At 41.9% G+C, this 11762-nt stretch overlaps 1 protein-coding gene across 4 annotated transcripts; it reads left to right on the top strand.

Annotated features, from left to right (window-relative positions):
• The first annotated feature begins 367 nt into the window (after positions 1–367).
• On the top strand, positions 368–10447 carry LOC119341334. Of its 4 annotated transcripts, XR_005165045.1 has the most exons (9): positions 2893–3028; positions 4675–4933; positions 5560–5645; positions 6592–6917; positions 7005–7107; positions 7978–8057; positions 8366–8448; positions 8985–9064; positions 10137–10447. XR_005165045.1 is itself a non-coding variant. In XM_037613216.1 (5 exons), the coding sequence occupies exons 1-4, from the start codon at positions 517–519 to the stop codon at positions 2771–2773; spliced, it is 624 nt and encodes a 207-aa protein (XP_037469113.1). In that variant the 5' UTR covers positions 368–516; the 3' UTR covers positions 2774–2800; positions 2892–3352. The 4 variants fall into 4 exon arrangements, 1 of the variants encoding a protein (XP_037469113.1); XR_005165043.1 differs by lacking the exons at positions 6592–6917; positions 7005–7107; positions 7978–8057; ... (1 more) ...; positions 8985–9064; positions 10137–10447 and adding exons at positions 368–870; positions 981–1052; positions 1943–2030; positions 2664–2800; positions 5721–6585 and having other exon boundaries at positions 2892–3028; XR_005165044.1 differs by lacking the exons at positions 6592–6917; positions 7005–7107; positions 7978–8057; ... (1 more) ...; positions 8985–9064; positions 10137–10447 and adding exons at positions 368–870; positions 981–1052; positions 1943–2030; positions 2664–2800 and having other exon boundaries at positions 2892–3028; positions 5611–6585.
• Positions 10448–11762: the final 1315 nt, after the last annotated feature.

The raw sequence follows: 11762 nt of genomic DNA on the forward strand, positions 1-11762 counted from the left end.
CATTAATGAACAAACACCGTACAAATACAAACACATGGAAAGTCACAGAGTGATTTGGGAAGTACACACACTTATTTTTTGCATGATAATATGTGTCTCATTCGTATCATCCAGAAATAAGAGAGGAGTGGATGCAGGAGGCTCCTCAGCGATTAGAGCTTCTCGGCCGTCCGATCGTTTTCCTGATGTCGTTTGGGCCGTCCGATCTCGCCGCTGGATCGTCTGGGCCGTACGATATTTACCACATCGTCTACAGCCGTCGGATATATTTCCCTATGAGCGGTGACCCGCCCGGCCGTGCCACCGCGCGTTATTTTGGTGCCCCGCCGGGGGTATTTTGGTCATTTCCCTCCTGCCTATAGAAGAGGCGCCCGCTACCGTGGGAGAGACCTAGCTCGATTCCCCTCCTTTCCCTCTCTCGATCTCTTCTGCAGCCCTCGTTCCCTTCCTCCCCTTCCCTCGCGCCGCCGCTCTCCTCCCTCGTCGCTCTCTCCGGCCTCATCCGCCACCGCTCCTATGAGCCTCCTCCTCCCCACGAGATCCCTTCTGCTCGAGTCGCCGAGGAGCACCTTCCCCTCCCCGTCCCCAAAGGCAGCTCCCGCACTCAACCCTAACCCTAGACCGCGCGCCCGCCCACCCCCGCTGCCTCGAGGCTTGAGCCCGCCCGCGCTGATGGAGCCCAAGCAGCCGGCGGCCAACCTCGCCGCCGCCGCCGCCGAGCCGGAGGAGGACGAGGCGGACGAGGAGATGGAGGACGCGCTGCTGGACCGCGCGCATGCCCTCATCTCCCGCGCCGTCGAGCAGGAGGCCAACCCCAACCCGCCGCACGGCGACTCCTCGCGCTCCAGCCGCCGCGTCCCTCAACGTCAGGTATACTTTCTTTCCTATTTTGTAAAGCATATCCGTTTCTCCTTTTGCTGTGGTTAGTTCTGTGTATAAATGGACCTAATGCTGATCAAATCTGCTCATCCCATCTGCAGGGCAACATGACCATCGCAGCCAAGGCTGGAGTCACGTTGGAAATCCCAAACGGGGCTGTGCTCGAGAACAAGGTAAGCTTCCTTTCCACGTTTGCTGGCTTCAGAAATGAGGTATAAATATATCTGCTCCTTTAGTAAGTGATACTCTAGATTAGATCTTCCACAATAGTAATTGCTCGAGGGAAAAGAACGGCAGCCAGAACCTAGAATGCAAGTGCACTGTGCACGTAGGGATTTATACTGTAAAATTACAGTTATCGTGCATCTTTGCCTTGTCTAAGACTGAACTTAAAGGCTGCTTGTGGTTAGTAATTTTAGTTAGTAGATGCCCCAGGCCAAATGCACGCACACTATGCGCTAAATGTGATCGCATAAGCTCGTGCTTGGAAATTGAATCATTCTTCGCTCGTTATATCGTCTCTTGAGTTGTGTGTTGTCGAAACTTGTCCAGGTCTCTGCTGAACAGCTTGGAAAGACTATTCCAAATAAAATTATTAAAAAAAAATACTTACATGGACTTTTTAAGTATATAAGGTTTGCAAATATAGGCCTCCTTTGATCATAGGATAGGGATGGAAACAGGAACTTCATAGGAAGTGATATGACTTGCATCTCAATTCTTATAAAGAAGTATATGTTATTTGATGCATAGGATAGGAATTTTTCCATGGAGTATAGACCAACGTTCAACGTTTTTCTTTCCTTTCCTTTGGCAGCATTTAGATTCGTTATCTCCAATTGACTGTGAAAATTGGTTCTGCAGATGAAAGTTGGCTGGGTAGTCTGACTGTTTTGTTTGTATATAGAAAAACATGCTGTTTTTTAATAACACAACTATGACTATGGCCATGTGGCTCATGTCGCTGGGTATATCTGAGAGGAAATGAACATCTTTCCGTCTGGCCATTCCAGCAAAGACACACTCGCTCGAATCCATTTAATCTGTTGTTACTTATCCGCAGAGGCTCACAGTTAAACAAGAAGGCCAGGCTCCAGCCAGTGATGTTGAGGCTGCCTATACAACACAGACCCATGCCACTTACAATCACGGTAATTATATTACGGGTTTTTTGTCATTACCAGACTTGCCTACTGTCATTACCAGACTCAGCCAGTGATGTTGAGGCTGCCAAGCAAGCACAAAGATGTCAAAAGCAGTTAAAATAATTCTAAACAATCTGGAAACATATAGCTTTGAATAGACATATATTATTTTGCTGAAGAGTTCAGTCCATGCATGTTTTTTGCCATCTAATTTTATGTTCTGCGCTTAAATCAGATAGAGGCTTTAAGAATATCCGGTTTAAATAATGACAGTCTTAATTTGGATAAATAAAATAACAAGAGCTTCAGACTAATGTGGAAAAATGGTCAAAATATAAAAGTTTGGTTCCTCTCAGTTTAGTTAGTGGCCTATATGAATTCCATTTGGCCCACAATATTTTTGTACAGTTATTGATTTGCTAGGGTATATTCTAAACTTAATTTTGTTAGCTTCTATCTGGTGTTCTTTCTTATAATATATTTTTATATGTCGCAAGCTTACTCTGTTGATGAGAGTTTCTCCATGTTTATGAAGAAAACATTTGGGTTCAGAGCACCTTCGGTTATAAGAATTAGTTTTCTAATTTTTGCTGGTCAATCACAAAGCATTAATTTTTGTTTGTTTTATAATTTTTTCAGGAGCAATGGGAAATGATGAGTTCCTGCTTCTTTTTATGCCGGTTCAGGAGTGTAGGAAGTGGTTCCTCGCCGGTTGGACGTCGTTCAACCGCAGCTCTGGCACCCACTGAGTACTGCCTCGGCTACAACCTCCCTCGGTGAGTTGCATCTTCCTCCAGCTCCTCTGCTTCGGCTACTGTATGGGACATAGTCAGGGCTATGATGATCGGTTATGGCTGATTTTTTTAGGAGCAATGGGAAATGATGAGCTCCTGCTTCTTTTTATGCCGGTTCAGGAGTGTAGGAAGTGGTTCCTCGCCGGTTGGATGTCGTTCAACCGCAGCTCTGGCACCCACTGAGTACTGCCTCGGCTACAACCTCCCTCGGTGAGTTGCATCTTCCTCCTGCTCCTCTGCTTCGGCTACTGTATGGGACATAGTGAGGGCTATGATGATCGATTATGGCTGATATAAGCATGCTCTCAAGCAATCGAGGCACTTGTGGGTATTAAGTTGGATACCCCCTCGTTTCTTTGCCGTCTTGATCATGTTCTTATTTTAGTGGCTCTGTCCTTGGATGGTCATTTCTGATGAGTGATAACCAGGGCAGTTTCACCCTTGTAAGAACATCTAGAAATATGAGACCGATTGAAAACCTCGGCTCCTCAGCGATTTGGGCTTCCTGGCCGTCCGATCATTTTCCTGATGCTATTCTGGTCATTGGATCTTGCTCTGGATCGATCCCGGTCGCCGGATCGAAACCCGGTGCTGTATCGATGGGTTAGCTCGTTTGGCTCGCAGCGTCGCTCACTCGGTCTATTTGACCCGTGCTCGCTGGCGTGTGGGGCCCTTTGCGTGCCGTCAGCGACCGTGTGTGCGGGCATGGCCTGTGCGTCCAGTCACGTGCCCCACCGGTCGGAGGCCATTCTTGCTAGGGCAATGATGATTAACCATGGCTGAAATAAATGTGCCTTTGAGCAATCAAGACACCTATGGGTATCAAGTTGGATCCTCCCTCTTGTCTCTAGAATCCTTTTTGATCTTGTGATACTTATTGTTCTGTCCTTGGATGGTCATTCTTGTTGAGTGATAACCAGGGCAGCTCCACTCTGTAAACAGATTGATCTGGTGATAAGAGATGACGGGGGTAGGTCATATGATCGAGAAAAGGCGAATCTGAGCCCACCATGCATTGAACCCCGAATCCTTTTTATTTGTAGTTAAAGGTGTTGCTTATTTATGCTCCGGTGTTTATAGCCGTCTTATGTAAATATTTCTTCTCTCTCACACCTTTATTGCATATAAGTTGTTCTTGATCTTTTATTGTGTGTTATTGGTCCTTGAAGTTGCACTTTGACTCGCTCCCAGCAAGTTATCAGTTGAATGGCTTGTTTTAATTCTCTGCAACAACATAGGTGCAGAGGAGGTTTCCATTCTTTTGTTTGATATATAGGTGCTAAAAGGAGAGTAGTGAGTCAGTGGCAGGGTGGTTAGGGTGGGTCTATCTATGTATATAAGTATGTTGTCAGTCTGCTTCTTTTTGTATTATCCTGATCCCGTGTTTAAATGAATCAACTCAAATTTGTATTTATGCTCTATGTGTGATTGGGCATGAGCCCAGCCCATAATGTATACTTGAACAATTAGGCATTCTTGATGACACCCTATTTTTTACTTTGGTATGTATTTTCTTTGTTGTTAGAACTATTGTTTTGCCTATGCCTGGTTGCTATTCAGAGTTGTTAGAACTTTTTTTGATCCTTGCTGCTTGCTGATATTGTGGTATCTCTAGCCTGATTTTAGTGCGCTAGCGACAATTAGCACTGCTAAACTTGAAACCAAAATGAAGCTATGAGTTACCCCATAAGTTGTGTAGAAAACGAGATTCATCTTCAAATCAAGTCATGTTTATTCTTATTGTTTCAAGGAACAGCCTGCTATTGTTTTTACCTCCTGAATTGTCAAGTATTAAAATGTAAAAATATAAAAATTCACTGAATTAAGAACTTCCATATCGTTTTCTATTTTACCAGTTTGGAATCCATTGATCACCGATTGTGTGTACGTTCTGATCCAAGAAGCAAATTTTACTGTTCAATCCTTTTGTTGAGGCTTGCAGAAAACCAGGTTAATCTATCTTTTGTTCACATGCCTTGCTACCTAATTTTACATGAGCTTGCTTCACGGATGTACATATTTTTCTTTATCCTGTAATGTTGACAGGCTCATTTTTCTGGTAGTGAAGAAATGAGAGGAAGTGGAAGGATATAAGGTAGCTTCTGCAGAATCCAAGTAAGACTTTGTTCCTTACCCATGCTTGAACAAAGAGCAGCACACAACATGTATGTTAGTGTTTCAATTTGAAATGAGGGAATTTCATATCATTAATAGTGGTAACTAATGATTTAAAGTAACTTTTAGTTCTGCTAAAATTATTTTTCTTTTTTGAATTTCCACAAAATGGAATAGTAATGATTTTAAGCTAAATAATGAGTTCTCTTTGTGTGTCGCTAGGTAATAGAAGGAATAAGAAGCAAGTTTTATATATTATATGGAATACTTCTTTTAAATAGCTATTGAGTTATGCCGTGTAGTTTCTTCTTGGTGTGTATGTTGTTCTTATGCTATTTAAGATGGTGACTATTTAATTTACTGTCATACGGTTAATTCCTTTGAAATTCTTGGTCACCTGCTTAGATAGTGACAAATAGTGTATTCTTTATTTATTTTTTTGTGCTGCGATCTTCATTTATATGCAGAACCAAACATGTAGGTAGCCTAAAAGTACATTTAAAACGAAAATCGCCCTAAGATATCCCAGTGTGTGGTTTAACCTGAACATATCTTAACTTGCAAATAAGCATGATTTTCTTACAACTTGCTTCTATGATGTCTCCCTTATTTGCATTCTTAATCAGTATACTTGGAGTCCACATCCAAGATCAAAGCATCTAGCTCTGTTCACTCAGGTTCTCAGGAGTATCTCACAAATGAGTCATCATAGGTGAGAGATGTCTCATCCAGCCGGACGATATTATTGACCATTTAATAGCAGCTGACCAACAGTTTTGGTAATTAGAGAAGAAGACAATTCCACAGAAGCAAAGCCAGTGCATTGGTAGGGAGCTAAATTAGCAGGCATGCTACCTATACTAAATACATGTTGTGCTTCATCTCCCTTCTGTCCTTCTATGTATTGAACTCATTGGCATATGATGTAACCTGTTAATATTCTTAATGAAATCACCCATAATGGGCATTTTTCTTAAATAAAAGATTACAGTATACCATGACTAAGGCTTCATAAAGGATTGTGTCTCCCTTGGTGTTATTTGCAATAGCTGAGTAGCTCCGGAGAGTGTCAACGTATGTGCCCAAACTCAGTAGAACAAGCACTAACGATAGCAGAACTTGAAAAATCGAGGAGATGGCTCATGGCTGCTCTCAGCATATAGTTCAAAGGTTCACTATCCAATGATGCTATTTATGTTTAGGGTACTTATTGTATAACTGGTTATAACAGATATGTTGTTTTATGATGACATATATTTAGGAAAGAACATATTCAAATAGAGAAATTTTGCTGTGTTAGATTTTTATTATTACCAAGTATACGAGTTTGCTCTATCTGGTTGTCTCAAAGTATAACAGTTATACGAGAATATGATAATCAATTGCATGTTTGTGAAGAACAGAGCCCTGTAAGTGCGGCAGTATGGCCTCTTTCTAGAGACATACTTGACTGCTTATTAAGTTGTGGGTTGTTTTTTGACAGATATATTTTCTCACTTTCTTACAACAACTTAGTCTCCAGTTATTGTACAAGTCTGGTGCGCAAGTGTTGTTTCGTTCCATCTTCAGTTTGATTATTGTTTTTTTTGGCGAGAAAATTTCTGATCTATTCATCAACTGTCAAGGCAGTACAATTCCTATTTTTATTTTTTAAACAGGGTTCCTAGATCAAATTGTCTGGGCTGGGACAAGAAAAGGAACATGCTCTTGACTGAGCGCGGGCCGCGGAGATGGTGAGGATGCCGAGCTGTCTGCGGCATGGTCGTTGATCCTCTGGACTTGGTAGGAGGAGTGAGGAGGTTGATCCATCCTCGGCTTCGTCGTCGTCGTGCATCCGTCAAGAGATGCTCGCGCGCCGGGAGACGAATCCACATCTACTCCTGCTCGACTGCTTCCAAATCGAGTGACGCATGCTTCTGCTTGCTATGGAGGCCGCTGCTCTGATCCGCTCCAACTGCCAGCGATGTTCCTCCTCAAGGTCAAGGTTGGTACCCATATTTGCTTCAGTTTGCTCTTCCCCCTCTCACTTACCTTCCCTCTCATGCATGCGCTTGGTTTCTTCCTCACGCAGGCAGGCTGGGTGGGCTCCTCGTCGGCGTCGGCTTTCCCTGCCTGCCACTGCTTTCTGATGGAGCGGACCTTTGGATGCTCCTGTGCCTATGGTGGTGGGCTAGGTAACTCTCTTTCTTTAATGTGCTCGTGGTCATCTTTATGCACTTCAAGCAGGGGGGCAAGCAGCTAGACTGAATACGAATCTCCTTGCAGTGTTTTACTAAAAGAAAAATCATAACAACATTACAAATAGTAAGTTGTTTCTCACTGACAAAACATCAGTTTAATTTGATGGTTCGACACCGATTTGCACTACTTGAGAAATTATTAGGATTTACAAACTAAGCTGGACATTATAAACAGCAAGCAAAAAAACATGTCATAGAACCACCCCTTGTTGTTCCATGTAGAAAACTGAAACTATAACCATGTACTCCCTCTGTACAGAAATATAAGAGTGTTTAGATCACTACTTGCCCAAGCAACACCAACATAGATATGGGGGAGGAAGAGGAGACCTAGATGGCATGTTCCGTCTCCCATAAGTGACTGTGATGGGAGGATCATGTCTCCGACATCCTCCTGCAAGCCTGCAACTGCTGCCTGCCCTAGCAACGTAATAAGGCGAGCCTCCCGCCCCACAACTTATGGGAGCAAGAACTAGAGATAAAATATGATAACAAATGTTTACCAATATAATTATGATGTTGCCTGGGCAGTGAAGGTACTGGTGCCCGTGCGACGCATCATTGTTGTAATGGAAAATAGCATAATTTAGACGCCTAATTTGTAGTTGTGCAAGTTGTATCCTTTTTGAGGTGGAGCAACTTTGTGGTCTGCTAATTTAGAGAGACTGGTTGGCCTTCAATTATTTGTGTCGTTGCTTGATCCTACTAGCTCAGTGTGCATTGGTTGTTTAATTGTTTCCTGTTTATACCCCCTACACGCACTAACCTTTTTATCTAGCACTAATGGTATTTATTTTATCACAGGGTGGAACTGCTCTGTTGGATCCTTACCTTTCTTTTGCAGTGACACTGAATGGTTTGGCTGGTCCACAACACAGTCTTAGGTAATCTTGATTTTACATGGTGAATGTTCTCTGTTGCATCATGATCAACCTGTGCTTGCCAAATGGATCTCCTTAAACAAATTCTTCCTAATAAATTGCAAAAGTCCTAATGGAGAAAAATTATGTTCGTGCCCTTCTAAAATGATGTATGTACTTATTGGCTTTGCGAGTTCCTCGCAGATTGTGCTTTTCATTCTTATGTAGCAATGCATCACTTCTCTAGGTGAAAAAATGATAGAAACAAATGCTCGGTTTAAATCTGTTAGATCCTTGATTCATTGCTAAGGTGTGCAATTTATTTTGGATAGGGATGGATGGTCAAGTTGTATATGGCTTCCACCATGTACGAGATGAAAAGCCATATCTTGCTCAAGGACCAGTTGCAAATAAGGTGCCGAAAGAAATTCTTTAATGGTGTAATATGTAGCGGCTTAATGCTTTAATGTATGTCATTGTTAAGTGATATCTTTATGGAAGCCCATAGTAATTTACTGAAATGTTTTGGTGAGGAGCTTAGCATTCAGAATGTGCTGGTTAGCAACATCTTCATTAGTTAAGTTGTCTTCTATCAGTAGGATATAAGTATGGCACTCATAGATCACGTGATGTTGCACACATATGAAAGAACTCATGCACCCAAGTTGTCCCATATTATTATTATGTGGATCCAGATGTATACTTGATAGATAAGCTGGATGTGCAAGTTTTCTAGAATATGTAACTTCTGAATAACAAGAAACTGGTTTCAAATGCTCCTTTTCATTTGCTGTATCATAGTTATCGGGTACCTAAGAATTCTATGTCGTGGAAGGTAATGTCAAAATACGTTTTTTTTGTGATGAGCGCAATTAAGAGTGTCAACACAATATTAAAACTAGATTAAGCATTAGCTCTGACCAGATGGCAATATATTTTGTCATATTACAGGGCAGTTAAAGAGTGGATGCCCAACTGCTCTGATGTAGGCCGCTCCGAATCAATTATCCGATATATGGCGTCTCTTGAAGGTAACTAAGAAACCGGCGACCCAGTTTTTGTTGTGCCTGCATTATTTGCTATGCCAGAATACTTTCCATTACCCAGTTCTACTTTGGTATTTCCTTCTGCATCGGCTTATTAGATTTCAACCTTACATGTTCATCTTGGAAAAGATCTTACATCATAATTTGGTGTCTCCGTTCAGTGCTAATCAATAAAAAAAATTGTTGTTTCTTGTAATGATGAACATTTTATAGTTGTAGCATAATTAGATGATGATATTGTTAAAGGTTAACTGATTTATGAACATACTTCCATTATTATTCTGCATATCGCCATTTCTTTTACTGTATACACGCTTTCAAAAGTTGGCTAGGTAATTGGTTCACACGTAGTGTGCAGTGACATACCTCATGCAAATATAATCCACGATATTGTCTATTTCTATTGTGTGCTCACATGACCACCGGAATATTTCACTAAAATATATGCTTAGGCAGGTTCACTGGATGATATGCATCATGGACCGTAGGTACTATTTGGTTTAGTTTAATACAATCTGCTGATATTAAGGTATAATAACTGAAAACTTCCAGAGGTTAATGGGAAGGCAGAACTGATAAGCATAAGCATAAGCAGCTAGAAATGTTGTCTGCTTGTGAACAGATAAAGCCAAAAAAGAATGTGCCTTATGAGTATAAAAATAGCACGCCATATGAGTATAAGTAAGAATACTAATGAGCTTTCGCTCATGCTTATGAGCTGATCCATCTACTTATATAGAATGATGAGATGTGATCATGCACGTGCATTATCCAATTTCTTACTACTAATTAGATAAGTTCAGCTATAACGGAGTTGGTATCATGCCCTTTTACATTGTGTACATTGTTTGGTGTTCAAGATAAAATCATGCTGTTTTTTTTCTCATTTGAATGTGAATGACATGATGCGTGTTTCTGTGCTCGCTGGTCCTCTTTTGTCCTGACCATTATGAATTTATAGCATTCCATATATACATAATTATTTTTTCCCATTTAGATATCATATGATTTTCCTTCTACCAATACTACTATTTATGGTCTCATGCCTCTCTGTCAGGATTCTCCCAATTTGAAAGAGGTACACAGACGTTACTTTCTTTGTCAGGGTTTGTCTACATTTATCTTTAAGGCTACAACCTGGAGTCTCATGGGGGTGTGAAGATGATACCTAAGTAATCTAGGGCATTGCTTTGTTAGGGGTTCACTTATGTACAAGAATGGCATGTTCTTTCTTGTGTAATATATCGTGGTTTTTTTCTGCTCAACACCATCTAGACTATGTATCACTGTAACCTGCTTTATGGTTTGGACCTGAGCGCTGGAGCATGGTGCTGGACTGGGAATGAGTCCCTAAGACCACTCTTTGGAATTCCAATATAGATGAAGATAGAAGTGAAATTTGAGGGCCAACAAATATGTTGTATCGTGGATGTCCCCCTTTACATAATTGTTTTATGAAATGCACTAACGCTCCTGAAAGGTTGTTCTGAGTATATTTGTATATTTTTTACAACAAGTATGATTTGGTGTGAAGTTATCCAATGTCGTGTGATGAACCTTGATGTTTAGTATTGAATCATTAGTAAGTGTTTAGTAACCTGCTTTTTTAGATGTTACCTTTGTAGCGGAGTTGTTTTTGGCATAACTTTAATCTATATTGGGCAGTTGCCTTGCTTATGCATGGATGTGCTGCAAACTTTGTTTTAGATTAGGGCATTGCTCTCTCATGTTCGCCCTCTTGGTACTGAACTGGATGGAAGTGGTTACCTTTCATGGTCTCATGAATGTACTGAACAATCTCACGACGATGTTGAACTCGATGATGTCTTCTATTAGAAATGAATGTTTCTTCTTCTTCTTTTTCCTCTTCTTCTTCTTCGTTATTTTATTGTCCTATTTCAATACGTACGCTAAACCAGGATTTCTACTAACTCGAGAATTACTTGCTTCACCATATCGTTAGGACTGGCACCCTCGCGCCAAGGCGCGTTGCCGATCTAGTAAAGATTATATCACAATTCACATAAAGACCGACATGGCGAAACTTAAAAGACAACAAAGCGTCTCTGAGTTTGACACCAACACTTGTCACCTGCCTCCGGCACCACTACTGCAGCCACCGAAAGAAAAAATGACGGATCACATCCTCATCCGAGCTCGACGCGGCTCCATCGCTGATATGCAGTTTTGTGGACCTTCAAGGTGGCTTGTCAAAGGCGAAACCATTACCGTTGAACGAATCAGACCGGGGTAACACCTCGGACACTCCATCGTACTCCAGATCTAGCACCCCCACATGACTAAGACTCCGGAGGAGGAAACCATACCTGTCATCCATGAACCACGAACCCATCACACGTTCCTTCTTCCGGATGTCGTCGACGTAGACCACAATCTGCATCCGCCCCTCGACTACCTTCCAAGTTCCGCACCGGTGTTGGAGCAGACATCGTCGCAATGGTGGATCCCGAGGACACATGTCCACCACAAGGATGCCATTGCCACCATGACGTCCCCGTTTGAACAGACTGGTTCCCAAATCCATCATTGACTATAGAGACAAGCGCCTAACCGGAGAATAATCTGGAGCTTCTTTATTTAGCATTGTCGTGGCCGCCGCTGAAGCCAAGACGTCAAACGATCCAAAACCCTAAGCTTCTTGGGCCCTAAAACCTAAAGCTAA

This window comes from Triticum dicoccoides, chromosome 7B (assembly GCF_002162155.2).
Source record: "Triticum dicoccoides isolate Atlit2015 ecotype Zavitan chromosome 7B, WEW_v2.0, whole genome shotgun sequence".
Lineage (NCBI taxonomy): Eukaryota > Viridiplantae > Streptophyta > Magnoliopsida > Poales > Poaceae > Triticum > Triticum dicoccoides.